The sequence below is a fragment of the Engystomops pustulosus genome, chromosome 4 (assembly GCF_040894005.1).
Source record: "Engystomops pustulosus chromosome 4, aEngPut4.maternal, whole genome shotgun sequence".
NCBI lineage: Eukaryota > Metazoa > Chordata > Amphibia > Anura > Leptodactylidae > Engystomops > Engystomops pustulosus.
In genome coordinates this window covers 132,756,750-132,772,801 of record NC_092414.1, presented here as the reverse complement: position 1 = coordinate 132,772,801, position 16,052 = coordinate 132,756,750, and the positions used below count along the sequence as shown (strand labels likewise).

General features: G+C 38.2%; 1 protein-coding gene across 3 annotated transcripts in view; it reads right to left on the bottom strand.

The window, feature by feature from the left end:
* Window positions 1-16,052, bottom strand: part of LOC140127149 (uncharacterized) — a 246,094-nt gene that overhangs the window by 14,074 nt on the left and 215,968 nt on the right. For all 3 annotated transcript variants that reach the window (XM_072147489.1, XM_072147490.1, XM_072147488.1), the window contains 5 exons: window positions 10,946-11,026; window positions 5,914-5,967; window positions 3,310-3,363; window positions 1,895-1,957; window positions 883-945 (listed from right to left, as the gene is read on the bottom strand). In XM_072147489.1, the coding sequence (XP_072003590.1) occupies window positions 883-945; window positions 1,895-1,957; window positions 3,310-3,363; window positions 5,914-5,967; window positions 10,946-11,026 (315 nt within the window). The remainder of the gene's footprint in view (window positions 1-882; window positions 946-1,894; window positions 1,958-3,309; window positions 3,364-5,913; window positions 5,968-10,945; window positions 11,027-16,052) is intronic.

Genomic DNA, 16,052 nt, shown 5'->3' with positions numbered 1-16,052 from the left:
ATTTTGGGATGTGATGATACCTAACATATTTATGTTTTTTCTGTTTATTTATATTTATTTCAGTTCTAGAGAAAGAGGGGGGGGTGATTTGAATTTTTATAGGTTTTTTTAATTTAATTTTTTTAATTTTTTACTATTTTTCAGACCCCCTATGGTACTTTAACCCTAGGTTGTCTGAATGATCCTACATTCCACATCCTCTATTACAATGTGCAAATCGCACATTGTATTAATGTGTTAAAACGAGACAGCCTCAGGTCTTTGTATGGCCGAGGCTTTTATAGTAAGAGATCCCCACTTCCCTATGATGTCACAGGGAGTGACGATCTAAGCCAACATGGTGGCGCCCACGCTACCCCGGCTTTTTAATGGTGACCAGAGGGTTGAAACACCAGCAGTCGGTGCTAGTCGTTACCGGTGAGTGTTTACTACAATATGCAGATACTTCTCACCAACATCCGACGCATGACATCACAAGTCATTAAGGGGTTAATTAAAGTATCCCTCCATGGTATCATATATTCTCACTCTGTGCTCAGTATCTCTATAAATGTGAAGCCTAGTAGACAAGTTGGAAATGGTAACTAACTTCTGAAATGAAGGGGTTGCTGCTCACTGCTCACTCTGGAGGGAGGGGACCTCTCTGCAGCTAGAAGGAGAGCTATGAGCCTGTGCATCTCGTGGGTGCAAATGTCTCTTGCACAGAATAGGTCTGGCAGATAGGCTGTCTGTTATCTATTAGTCTCTCTAGCCCATTTGTGATACTGTAACAACTTTGTGTCCCTCTGAAGGTCAGTCTGCACCACAGTCCCCTCCACTCTCTGCAGCTACCTTCTCCCTGCTCTTAGGCCACTTTATTATAAATGCAGCAATTGTTCTCACCTTGTCTCCTTTATCTCCAGCAGATCCAGGTGGTCCTTCAATTCCTTTCTCCCCTATTTCTCCCTAAAGGAAATTAAAACCACATCCCTATGACTTATAAAAACAAGTGTACAAAGACAGTATTACAAATCTTGAGTAATCTTAGCTAATTTTGTACAAAAATACTACTAATAAAGACCTAATAATTTTGTATTATGTTGATAGATTAGCTTATGGTCTGCAGAAAAAAATTATGTGATATTTTGGGGTTGTATTTTTTTATCTTAAATTCATAATATTTCAGCTTTTTACTATATTCCAACTAGTGAGTTACAGTTGCTATAACACACCGCATTACTGAAGTTGTTGTCACTATTAGACTTGCCATATTGACTCTGTTTCAAACAAAGGCTAATAGTCCTCTGTTGTTGGAAGACCCCAAGGTAATTTTCGAGCCTTGAGTTACCAAGACAACCTTCAGAAGTCCACTACTACTTACTATAATCATCTTGTTCTTAATCACTTTGGAATGGAGTTATGTCTGCCCCAGTGTTACAGTCAGATATAATGGGACTCCCAAGTGTATTGTACAGGTCTAACCCCCTCCCCTCCCTCTGCAATCACCTTGACATAGCTTGGGAAAAAATGTGGGAACACTTTTCTGCTTATGCTGTACATTTAAATTAATTTTTGGGAAAAGATTTTATCAGGTATAGCATAGGTTCATCCTGGCCGCAGTTATCCCATGCACCATGTAAAGACACTCACTTTCCCACATACATTAACGATAAATGATTAGTATAGAAAAACCTAGATTGGGGCGGTGCTCTAACACGGTTAACCAACCACCAATATTAAAAGTGCAATCAGAATTGGTGCCCATGTAATGTATAGATGGAGAATTACCCCTTATCATTTTCTTTAAATTAATTAAATATATATATATATATATATATATATATATATATATATATATATATATATATTCAGATATGAGTGCTACATAATTAAACAGAATTAAAGGATAACACACCTTTGGACCAGGAGGACCTGGAAGGCCTGGTAGACCAGGGTTTCCTTGTACACCAGTTTCACCCTAATTCAGACGTGAATACATAGCAACTAATAATTAGTTTCATAGAAAAACAAAATAGCAAAGCATCATCATACACCAAGTAAATAATCGATTAGCCAGAACTAACAATTAACTTTGAAGCAGAAGTTCTTTAGGTGGGAAATTCAATGAATTTCACTTTTAACATCAAATGCAAATGAATGTCTGTATTATAGGAACACATTTTTTTAAAATGATGAAGCAGAAAAAAACTCTTGAAATGTATCTTGGATGTGCTGGTGTATGACTTTAATTGGTACTGTTACAGTCACGCACCAGTAACTCTCGATTTCTGCTAAAGCCTTTTTTTGAAACTTTCCCTCATTTCTTCATGTATGCAGTCATAAATCTGAAGTTTGGTTCATTTTTTCTTGACCTCCGCCTGGTTATAGAAAACCTGTCAGAATGTTCCTACTACTTTCTTTTTTGGAAACTTATTTAAATCTTGTAGACATGAAACTATCAAAGCTATTACAGACAATCTGACCATCGCACATGACACTAATCAATAGCTTCACATACTTCTAAAATTATTGGCACAACTAGGACATGTGAAACACTATGATATGACACTATCAAAATAATACAATTATACACTAAGGACACTACCAGTGCACCAGGCACTGTGATTGTGATAAATCATATTAAATTTGTTATCCATGGCATCTTTCCTTCTAAAATTGAGTTTACAATTATGCTAACGAGCCAGAAGGGCTATTGGTGCGTTACCATAGATCCTCCATGTTGTTACACATTGTAGGAGAATGTCTCACTTTCGCTACTCCTCTCTACGCTTTCCCCCTCCCTCTGCCTGCAGTACTCTTGCGGCAGCAGTAGTCTTAGCGCACAGTGAGAGGAGGAAGTGTAACAGTCTGTGAAGCTAAACCACAGAGGGCTCCGATAGCGACCTCCAGAGCCCCCCTCGCTCAATAGCATAGTTTTCAGAATCAGTGGGGTCTAAGATAATAGACTCCCCATCTGTTAGCATATTCTAATGCTCAGCTATCACCTTATATAATGCAAAGGACCTTTAATGATGTCTTACCCATTAACAAATTAATGATTATTTCAGGCCTCACAAATACGTTGTGCTGTATTATAGCAAGTATTTGATATAAGACAAATACTTGAATGTCATTCCCAGGCCTATTTAGTATTACTGTACAAACTAAAACTGCTAGATTAGAGTGCTTTGTATTATGCTTCTAACAATTCATCCCACCCAATTAGAACTTCTCATCATTGCAGCATGTAATAGTACTGTGCATAAGCATAATGCCTCAGAAAATAGCTTCTATGTCCAGCATTAACAGAAACAAGTATGACAAACTTACTTTCACACCCATTATTCCGGGTTCTCCTGTTTTACCTGGATACCCCAACATCCCCTGGGAAAAATAATATTGGTTAATCCAAAGAAGAATTGTGAGTGACGAACACTGAACATCATTTTTGTAGCCTTAGAAATTGATTTGAACTATTGAGCTACATCTGCAGACAAATTAGTTTTTTTGCAATTCTGTGGGTTGAAATTATCATTTATTAAAAAAACAATATTGCTACAAAAAGCATGACCGGTATTTAAAGAGTTCCAAGCATCTCACTGTTAAACGGCCGAACATCCCCTCCTCATCTGTCTGTGGCAGCAAGGAGACAAGACACAGGAGCATAGGTGAGTACATGATTTTTTTTTAACGCCACAGTTCAGCTAACAGAAAAGGGGGTGGGGCGGCCCAGTATGTAAAATTAATGGAGGGACCCAGTATATAAAATTTTTTGGAGGGCCCAGTATGTAAAACTGATGAGGGCATCCATTATGTAAAATTAATGGGAGGGCACAGTATGCAAAGTTCATGGGGGAGGCAGTATGTAGCATTCATAAGGGTGCCCAGTATGTAAAATTCAGGAAGGGGTCCTGTATGTAAAATGAATAGGGGGCAGTATGTAAAATTCATGAGGGGCCTAATATGTAAAATTCAAAGGAGGCCAAATATGTGAAATTCATTGGAGGGCCCAGTATGTAAGACTAATGATGGGGCCAGTTTGTAAAATTCATGAGGTAGTCAAATATGTAAAGTTAATGGGGGCCCAGTATGTAAAATTCATAGGGAACCTGGTGTAATATTCATAAGGGGGCCCAGTATTTAAAATGATTGGGAAAAATATTTAAAATTAATAAGGGGGGAAGTATGTAAAATTCATAAAGGAGCTCACTGTGTAAAATTCTTGGGGGAGAGCAGGATAGTATGTAAAATTTATAAAGGGGCCTAGTATGTAAAATTCATGGGGCCCAGTAAGCAAAATTCTTAGAGGATTCAGAATGTAAAATTCTTAGGGGACCCAGAATGTAAAATTCATGAGGGAGTCAGTATGGAAAATGCATAGAAGTGACACAGAATATCAAATGTTTTTTTGGGGGGGGGTTGCAGTATACATAAATAAAACAATTGGGGGAAATAAAGGGAACTAGACAACAGCGAGTTTCTGTGTAAACCAGCAGCAGTGATATGTGCAGCATACAATCCCCTTTCTTTACAACCATTTGTAGACATACAAGGATTTTCAGCTTTACCACCTTGCCCATAATTTCATACCATTAGTATATCCTAGAACATCATATAAAAAATCAACAAAAAAAAATGGAACAGAACATCTTGTCACATATTTATTACAACTCACATATAAAAATAGCTTCTTCATATGGCAAGACACACTGTGCTTTTATTCATAAAAACACATCACTTACGGTACAAACATTTCCGCTCAAACATTCACACTTATGTGGCGTCGCATCATTAGGCACATTAACATTACTCACTCATATGTATAATTGAAATACAACTCTGTTAGGTTAAATAAGTTCAGCAGCTGTTATATGATGTAGGAGGCGTATTAAATGTTAAAATAAAAAGATTCTTTACAAAATATGGAACCAAGCATATTATTTAATTTTTTTGGTGGCCAATTTTAGAATCTTACAAAAATAATACACCAATAAGTAAAACTATATACAGTATGTGCAAAATGAAGGTATGACATAGAGTCCCGTGATCACCAATGCCTTGATACAAATTCACTGGACATATCTAAGAACTTTTTCACGGATGATGCCTCACCATTTTTGGACATCTTTTTGTGGAGGTGGCGTAAAGCCCTGATAAATGTCCCCCATTAATTAAACCATTTTTTGCTTGAATATAATATCAGAGCCATGCTCCTTATTTATAAAGAGGTGTGCTCCTCTATTGAATCTCCCCCATTATGTTGCATTTTCATGCAGATTTTGCTGTGGTTTTTAGGAACCAAAAGCAAGAAACAAATTCAGTAGATGAAAGAAGCATGAATCATTACTATATAACTATATTAAATGCTCTACTAGATTTGGCTAAAAAGAAACCTCATGGGCCATTTATTATTGGCTTTGTGGCACTTTTTATGGCACTTCTGTTTTTCTTTTTCTTCTGAGCAATTGCACCATATTTATTACAGAGATTATTACTGTCAGCGATACAATTCAGTTTCTTTTCTGACAGACCTTTATCTTTTTTTTTGCTCACTTTGGGTGCAATTTGCGAATCCCAACAATTTTCTTGCAATTCTAGCTTCCCGACACATTTTTGGTACATTTTTTGGTTCAAAACTAGACCAACAAAAAGCAAGTATTTCAACTTCTAAACCCCTTCTTAAATATGGTTTGACATTTCTGACACTCATTTTTTCTTCTTACAGTGCGCCAAACAATATAACATCACAGTGCATATCACCACTAAAATCGGAAGCAAAACAAAACAAACCGTCTCCAAAAATAATTCATGCCTCCAGCCATAGGGGGGGGGGGGGCTATTTATATTTTATATTTTGAGTGTCCTACCCCTTACAACAATATCTAAATCAATACTGTATTCTCATACTACTACTATAATTACTGCAACTGTTACCTTGTCTCCTTTTTTTCCGATATCTCCTTTTAATCCAGAGTCACCTTTTTCACCCTGTATCAAACAGGACAAATAGGACATATACAACAAATTAATTCTTCTCACTTATACCAAATAATACATTTTAGTACTGAATGTAAATAGGCCCCCATTTACTAAGGTACTTGCACCAGTTTTCTGGCGGACTTCTTTTATTGCAAACTACTTGCAGTGGAATTCTAGAAATGTCTAAGACACAATTGTGGCGCACGCTGCACTATACCCGACACAATACAAAATTCTGCACTGAAATGGGCTTTTCATGCGCCACATTTAACATGCAAAGTCCGACAGAAGTCTGTAGCATGCCCCACGTTAAAGACGTACCAAAAAAAAATGGTGCACTCTGTCAAAGCAGTGCAGACGATGCCAGATTCATCAAGAATGGGCGCCACAAATCATGAATCTGACGACATCTGCACACTACACAGGCAAATTGCACATAAGACACTGTTTTTAGCAAATGTGGGCCATAGTGTGCATATTTACATTTAAAGGGTTTGTCCAGTTTCTGCAATTGAATGACATTGTTGATTGCTGAATGATATTTTGAATTGAATGATACTTTCTGTATCAATAACTCAAGATTTTTCAGATCATGCTGTCATTCTCTAGCAAGCTTCATTTTTTTATTTCATTGGATAAAAATATGTCCATGGTCATGTGATATCACAAAGGTCCAGGGCTTATCACAGAGAGTAACTCGAGCAGTGTGTTATAACAAGTCGTGCACCTGTGTCACATCACAAGACCATGCACCGATTTCTATCCACTGGAAGTAAACCAATGACAGCAAGCAGAGATCTAGAAGACTGTGAGAAATGATGATGAAAGCTTATCAGAACTAAAGGTACTCTGGCGTTTCAATAATCAGACATCCAGGAATCAGGCACTTATCCTCCATTCTGTTATGTATCTGCAGCCAGGGTCGGACTGGGGTGCCAAGGGCCCACCAGTGAAATTAATTCTAGGGGCCCACCAACTGATTCATGGATATGTTTGCATTATTTTAAAATAATTTTTTTTGTAAAAACCAGGGAATAAGAAGCTAAAAGAAGAGCAGATCCTGCCAAAGGGGGCGCACACCAGTATGTCCGTGTGCTTGGTTTACAATCCTTGATCTGGTGATAGATGTCCTTTAAGTACTGCACATGGTACATGTATGTCCTTAACAGGTTCCAGGGTGAGCTGGAGCCGGAGCTTACTTTCGTTAGTGTTATAAACCGCTGTATCGCGATTTAAACAGACATGTAACGCGGGGTATGCTGATAATACTGAGGCTGCGGTCACACGTAACACGGGGTATGCTGGTAATACTGAGGCTGCAGTCACACGTAACGCGGGGTATGCTGGTAATACTGAGGCTGCAGTCACACGTAACGCGGGGTATGTTGGTAATAGTGAGGCTGCAGTCACACGTAACACGGAGTATGCTGGTAATACTGAGGCTGCAGTCACACCTAACGCGGGGTATGCTGGTAATACTGAGGCTGCAGTCACACGTAACGCGGGGTATGCTGGTAATAGTGAGGCTGCAGTCACACGTAACACGGAGTATGCTGGTAATACTGAGGCTGCAGTCACACCTAACGCGGGGTATGCTGGTAATACTGAGGCTGCAGTCACATCTAACGCAGGGTATGCTGGTAATACTGAGGCTACGGTCACACGTAACGCAGCGTATGCTGGTAATACTGAGGCTGCGGTCACACGTAACGCGGGGTATGCTGGTAATACGGAGGCTGCAGTCACACGTAACGCGGGGTATGCTGGTAATACTGAGGCTGCGGTCACACGTAACACATTGATTCCTTCAGAATTTGGACAATACAAGACACTGGGGCAGATTTATCAAGTGTCTGAAAGTCAGAATATTTCTAGTTGCCCATGGCAACCAATCACAGCTCAGCTTTCATTTTATCAGTGCTCATGAATATTTTAAAGGGGAGCTGTGATTGGTTGCCATGGGCAACTAGAAATATTCTGACTTTCAGACAGCTTGATAAATCTGCCCCACTGGGTGCGGGTTACACATCGCAAGCGTCTGCATAAAAGCGCATCCCACCTCCATGCGCTTTGATTCCATTTCTAAACAGAGTCAGCGCATTACGTGTGACATCACCCGTTGTTATACAGCAACACTTAATACAGTCAATCAAAGTACTACAACTTTCAGCATCTAATTCAACTGCTGGGAGTCCACTGTTATTCTCTTGGTTTGTACCTTTTTCTTGTGCTGGAAGCCATCAGCAGCTCCTCATCCATCCTGAGCTCACCACACATGAGTGCAGACTGTGCTGTGCCAGGGGGAGGACGCTCCAGCAGGACCAGGAGGAAGGGGGCCCACTGTGACAACTAGGGGTAACTCTGGTCTGTAATTAGTGACAGCTCACTGTCTGCTCCTCCAGTGAATCAGGGGCCATGTTCTCCTGCAGTGACGCAGGGGCTGAGGTGCTCAGTGCAGGGAGGAGGAAATGTCTTACTCACTGCCCCAGCGCTGCTGTGGGAAGAGCAGAGAACCTGTCTCTCCCTCCTGCAGGATGTCATAGTCCCCCCTGCTGCCCCCCTCCTCCAGCCTCAGCTGAATGTGCCTGCTCACAGACAGGAGATGGTGACTTATGATAAGGGCCCACCATAGGTTTGACCAGTATCCCGGCAGGCCAGTCCGAGCCTGTCTGCAGCGTATGGCCCACATTTATCAAAAAACGCAAACTGCACTATGAGCAGTTTACGTGTTGAGGGTGCAGTGTGCAACATATTTAATTAAATGTGTCACACATTCTTCAAGAATCTGGCGCCCCCTGCACTGCACCAGAAGAATGCACTATTTTTTTGTGCACTTTCTTAATTCTGTGGAATTGTGGCGCACAATCCTATTGTGCACTGACAAGCCCCTTTCGGTGCACATTTTTTCGGACAGAGTGAAGCTGCTACACAAAACTGGCGCAGAAACATGCAGGACATGTGCAAGAAGTTTGCACGTTCTTTCTAGTGCAAAGTCAAACAGAAAATTGGTGCAAACCTTTTAATAAATGTGGACTTATGACATTTGGGATTTGTGACATGTCAAAGAGCTTATGGTAGTTTGAATGGAACTCAACCAACAATGTGGTTTAATGTTACAGTTGATCAGTGTGTATCTGTTTATACTATTTACATGTCCATATGAAATATGTTATTACAGATTGCTTCTTAATGTCTTAGCAACTAGTTTTCAAAGACTGTTTTTGTTCTGATTTAATCTTAAGGTAACTATAGAAATGTCATTTACCAAACAAACAATCCTACATTACTTAGTTGTGTTAAAAAAATGTTTACTCTTAGCAGAAAGGATATGTAATAATCCTGCAAAATGCATGACAGAACATATCAGATCTGGAAAGTAAACATCCAGAGAGATAATTAGCTGGAGAAGTGAACCAAAAATCTTAAATTTAGAGCTCCCTAGATACTCATGTAACGTCTTTTCAATATCATCCCATACATTTGGGTAAATAGGATATTAACCCATCATGGTTTATATATTTGCGATATGTTTATTGAAAACTGCAAATATTGAGGGACACAGTTTGTGAAGTTTCAATCCGGTGTCCACTTTTAATGTCAGCAACATATTACAGTTAGGCCTCTTTCACACGGACATATGCTTACCTGGCCGTAGCCCGGGGGAGCATATAGCCACATGCCGGAGAGGCGGTGCTCACCACTTCCCTTCTCCATAGCGAGGCATGGTGCCCGGCTGTATACCTATGAAAATGCTCTTGCATGCTCTTTCTTTTTCCTGTGCACGGGATGGTGACACACGTGTGTGCTCACCATACTGTGCCCGGGTGCCATAGAAATCTATAGAGATGTATAGCCCTATATTTAAAAGCAATTAATTTTACTTGCTTATAGGTTAAGAGAGGACACAATATTTCTTTTCTGAAAGAAGTTGGTTGTATAGCATTAGGCGCTGAGCTAATTGCTATTATCAGCTCGTTTTATGCTATGAAGCAATACAGAGATAGTTGCTAATCACTAAAAGGACTTTTAGGATACAAAATGCAGAGTTATAAATCGAAAAATACAAGTTACACAGCTTACTGGAATACGCTGATAATGTCCTTATCCTTTAAATCAGTAACAGATTACAGATATATAGAGGGTATTGTGAACAGTAATAGTAGATAGATCAGTTCTATTGTCAGGCAGAGTAATTAATTAAATAAATTAATTAGCTAATAACGAAGACTAAACATCAACTGCTCTAACTTTATTTATAACTGTAATAAAGTGATTTTTATTACAAAGAGAAATGGGAAAGGGGAGAGAATATATAATCCTGTCAGTTAATTAATTTATTAGTTGATTAGCTTGTATTATGCCAAGCATAACACTGGGTCGGCAAGGCTAGCTATGGTATAGTAGCGCATAGCGTGCTGCATCTTTATGATGATAGGTTTCCCCTTAAAGAAGACATGTCACACTTAAAAAAAACCCCGATAAAGCTAGCAGACAGTGCAGTGCCATAGCCTTAGAATACCGGACCGAATTCCCAGTGTGGTCCAAGGAAGCGGTGACTGCCGCATGAAGCCCGGGAGTCACCGCTAGCCTATGGAGTGGGAGGGGTGGTCCGGAGAAGAAGTACCGCCTCGGCCTGCCCCCTCATAAATACACCGGACCGCTGTGAGCTTGGTCTGGTGTTCCTAGGGTACGGTGCTGCAGTGTCTGCTAGCTTTATCGGAGGGTTCCAATAAAGCTAACAGTTCAACACTGTTAAAAATGTGGTAGCGCTAGCAGCTGCTTACTTTAGTCAGTAGCTCTTAGTGCTTTTTTTTTAGCGTGAAAAGTCTACATCTGAGACATGACTTCAAACGCCGAGGAAGTACAGGTGTAAGTTTTACAAAAGCACAAAAGTACATTTTTAGCAGTATATATAACTATGTAGTATAACTATGTAGTATATATGATATATTTGTTTATGTATATAAAATATTATTAGAAACATTACCGGTTCTCCTTTATGTCCCTGTAGACCTCTGTCTCCTTTGGATCCTTTCAATCCATTAACTCCATCAAGTCCTGCTGTGCCCTAAAAAAACAACACAATATTAAAAGAAGTAAATTGAAATTTCCCCAGAAAAAAAGTGAGACTACGTATATGCAGAAAATAGGTTCACAGTTGTCTTTTCATTGTTGCACAGTTGTCATTTCATTGTTAGGATTTTGTATTTCAGTGAAATAAATTGATCAACATTGAATAATGTGTTTTTGTGTGAAATACATGTTTTCCTATATCGTCAGATGAAAAACAAATCATAGATCTAGATTATATTTGCAATTTTTTTGTTTATTTGTACTGTGTACTTTGACTTTATTGCCACTTATACAGATAACTTTCAAAAACACACTTAAAAGTGCAGCAAATCAGTGGATTTAGCCAACCATATAATGTGTATGGGGTTCTTCCGAACTAATAGAGTTCAACTGCTTGATTCTTTTGAGAATGTATATGTCAGGCAACATAACTGTCACTGATGTGCATGAATGACTAAAACATCTTTGCTCACCTGGGTGCTATGGCCCCTCAATCGGCTGAATAATGGGGATAGAAGGCATTGGACCCCTACAGATTTGTTACTGATGACCTTATCTTAATGTTGGAAGTTCCATTGTAAAAATGCCTTTGTACTTCCTGACTTTTTCAGTGTTATACAGTGGGAATATTTATCATTAGGCAGCCTCCTTGTAGCAGTGTTCAGACTGTCTTTGAGCTCTGCTGTCTGTCAGATGCATTATGGTGGATTACATTGCTTGTTATGCCTGATTTATGAGGTGTTAATGCCTGCAGTGATTTGGGGACTTTTTAGCTGCAAACCAATAGTAAATAATGTGCCTACATCTGAAAGCAGGAGAAATAAAAACACAAAAATAGTGCACCTAAGAAGTCAAGAAAATACAACCAAAAAACTGCCTCAAACTAAGATTTATTCCTATCATTCCATCAGTGTTTCAGGAGTATTTACATTCAGAAATATTGGGCTTATTTATCTTAGGTCTGGAACTTGCACCTTTTTTATTTTTGGTGGGTTTTGAGCTTTCTAAATTTAACAAGGGTGATATATCTGTGTCTGTTGGTTTTGAGACTTTATTTTGAAAAGTCGCTTAAGTAACCCCCTTCTAAACGTTTGCCTACACCTGCTCAGGACTATAGTTTGTTTTACAAAAAACTATGACATTTATCTGATTTTGCTAAAAATCTGTAGCACATTCATATGTGCATTCAGACGCAACACAGAAAAACTTGGCCATGGCGAACTTTGCTAGATGGATGAAAAAGTCACAATGTTTGATGCAAAACCAGACAGTCGCAAAAGTAAAATTGAAAAAAATGGAAGAAAGTAAAATAAATTACCCCTATTGCAAATTGGCAAAAAAAAAAATTATAAAAGGAAACCAACCACAAAACGGAAATATAGGAGATTTACTGCTGCATCCTGTATCATTGTACATTTGTATTATGGTTGGTTACAATATGTTGGTCTGAAGCAAACTGTATTTGTTCATATGGTATAATTGGCATGGATTTGGCAGGTTTTGATGTCATTTTTCCCACAATGTTACAGTATTGGCAATGCTGGCAGACAGGGACTCCTTGCTTCATATATAGAAAAGAGAGGACCCAATGTGTGAGTTCGGGGTTTGGCATTCGGCTGCCTGACTTAGACATGTTTTACCAGATCCAGCAAATCCAGCAAATTGACACCCATAACAACTAGCCATGACTATGATTGGCCAGGGGGGTCAATCACAGTGGCAGGCTGTCAGGACACACCCCTTTATTGGGGTAACACCCAGTTTTTAAAAATGGGCAGATGGCTGCACTAAAAGTAAAACTTCTTTAAACAATCAGTGCCCACTGCTGTTATTGGTTTTTCATGGCAAGAATGGCAAATAGATGTGTAAAGAATGGTGATAGATCCTTCAAGTCTTGTCAGGAATGACAAAAAATAGCATAGCCGCTCTACATTCTCGTGAGGTACAAGAAAATAGAATTGTGTATCATCATCATCAAGACTTAAATTACTAATTAGAAGTTGCCTTAGTCCCCAACAAAATCAGGTTTTACTATATATTCAATTATTGAATGAATGAAGATGTTTAAGCAACACACTTAAGTGACATGTAAAAAGGAGAATTAACCTTCCCGAATTTTCAGAATATTCTTCATAATGATATTGTACTGTTGAGAATCAACATTCACAAGATGGCTTGTCTTTTGTTTCTTAGTTAAACATTATATGCACAGTTGTAGACAGCTCTAAGGTTGATGTAGAGTTAAATGTGTCAAAATCCATTTGTTGATTTCGAATGTATTGTGGGAGGTAAATTCTTGATTTTCTAAATGCTTTTCGAAGATATTTTTGTAAATAATGCAGCAATTCAGTTAGAAAGTGCTTGTAAAGTGGTAATGGATTATCAATATGGAAATCTTTTTCCTCCTTTTTGTATAATCACATATTCACTGTCCTCTGAGAATTCATTTCAAGCCGCTCCAAGAAGTGGCTCTTATTCATCATCTCACAGAATCATGAACCATCTCCCCCATATTTATGTAATAGGTATTCCGTCATAATATGCTAAGTTACTTCGATTAGGCATTTTACGTCCACACAAAAGAAAAAACAAGTTTTCTTAAGTTAACTTTTATGTTACTGTTCTACATTCCCTTTTGTAATTAAATTCATTGAAATAAAAAAAATCCTTTATAACATTGGTAATATATGATTTGCAAGATTACCGGTAGTTTAATGCACATTTAGTAGATTAAGGGTGGATAAGACCATCATTAAAAACCATGCAGAAAAGTAGCAGGATTGATGGAGAATAGGTTTTTGTTATTGTTGTGTAATTTGTAATATTTGTAATATGGAAATATTGGAAAATGACAACTAAAAAGATATATAAGCAGCTGTGCATTATAATATTCAGGAAATATCTTTATTGGATGGCTTCAACACTTATTGTCTTCTTTATGTTACCTAGAAGGAATGGATGTGCAGTATGATAATAGGCACACCAGCTCAGTGAAAACACTCCGCCTGATTTATGTTTAGACTCCAGATTTTGACATTTAAAGTAGTTGCACAAAAACTCCTATTCCCCTGCTTGCACATCCACTGGAAGTAAACATAAAAGCTTCCTTAAGGAAGACAGCAAGCAGAGATCTAGAAAACAGTGAGGAATTTATGCAAAAGCATATTGGAAAAATGTATGACTTCTCCTTACACAAACCATATCAATTATTTGCTGAAACTGTACAAACCTTAAAGGAAACCTACCATTTGATTTGATGCATTACGAAGCAAACATACCTTGAGACTGCTGTAGCTACACTGATGCAGAATCATATCTTGGTTAATCATTTGTGCAGAGTGATAATGATAATAAACATTATGATAATGAAGTTCTGTCACTTCTATGGCTCCTTCATAGCTCGGTTCAGGCTTGTGTGTGTAATGTGTTTATGTCATCCAGCTTGACCCAGCTTTCGAAAGGCCATGAATGTTATAATTGTTTTTTCAGAAAAACCACAAAGCTGAAGTATTAACCAAGAAATGATCCTGCATCGGTGTAGCTACAGCATTCTCAAGGTATGTTTGCTTCATAATGCATCAAATCAAATGGGAGGTTTCCTTTAAAGGAATCCATGAGGAATCTACCAGAAGTGTATCTGATTATATATTCCTCTTGCCTGCCTCTGCCCTAATCTGTAATTTAATAATCCTGGAACCTAACTTGTTAAAAATGTTATTTTAGTAATATTTAAATTGGTCGTAGAAAAAGCCGTACAGGTAAAACCTTGGTCGGGCAATGAGTGTTTGGCGAAGGGTGGCTCCTTGGTTAAGAGATATTATATTATGCACAGATTTTATATTGAAATGTGAGAAGTTAGAATAAAAGCTATTTTAAAGGCTTCAGAATGGTTTGCACTATGTTCCCTTTTTTTCTATTAGCAGTATGCATCTGTTGCCTCTTAGCCTTTAATGGACGTATGCTGGAGGAATGTGTTGTCATTAATGATATTTCAAAATATACATGTGGAGAAACAACCGTGTGAACAACACCAAGAACGTGAAGCTGTGAAGAGATGTTTTCTTTCTCCTACTACTAGACTTTGATTGGCAATAGGAGTTAAGTGACTTTTTGATGTAAGACTTGGATTTAGGTTCATTTGGAAGCTTACCTGCTGTAAAGGGTCTAATACACATGAGAACAAAACATATTTTATATTTAGCTTCCAGTGCTTGGACAGGCTAGTACATGTCCCAGTAGCCTCTGCAGTTAATTTACATATTACTAAAATAAAGTTTGTTGACAAGTTAGGTTAGGTTCCAGGATTATTAAATTACAGATTAGGGCAAAGGAGGAATCTACCCTTAGATCTACTTCTGATGGTAGATTTCTCATAGTAGGTTTCCTTTAAGAATCTGTTTGTAACCGGGGGATTGCCTGTATTAGATTTAGGGGGCAATAATCTTTTCACATGGGTTCCTATAGGGATTGATTGCTTTTTTCCTTTCTAATGAAGACATTGATTTACAAACTGCATTTTGTGTTTACTTGTGTTACTAATCTCTGCATCTGTTTTCCACGTCAATGCTAAGGCTATTTTTAGTTTTTTGTCAACGCCTTCTATAAGGCGCCTTCTATAACTTTCTTTATTTTCCACTCACCATAGCTGGGTCTTGTTTTTTTTGGGACTGACTGTAATTTTGAGATTTGGGTTTCATGTGTTCTACTGTTGAATTTTTATTAACCCTTTCTGTGCGGTATATATTTTTTTAAAAAGCAAATCTGTTTTTTAGCTAATAAAAATGTTTTGGGTCAATATGTATACAGCGATACAAAATTATAGGAATTTTCTTTTTAAATGGCCTTCATTTGCATAATGGAACCTTTTGCATTATCCCTTTCTAAGCCACATAACTTTTGAATTTTTTTGTCAATGTGGCCTTGTGAGAGCTTATTTTTTGCATAAAGAACTGTAGTATTTATTTGTTCACATTTGGGGTTCATTAAGATTTTGGATTTTGAACTACAAAATGTGTCTGATT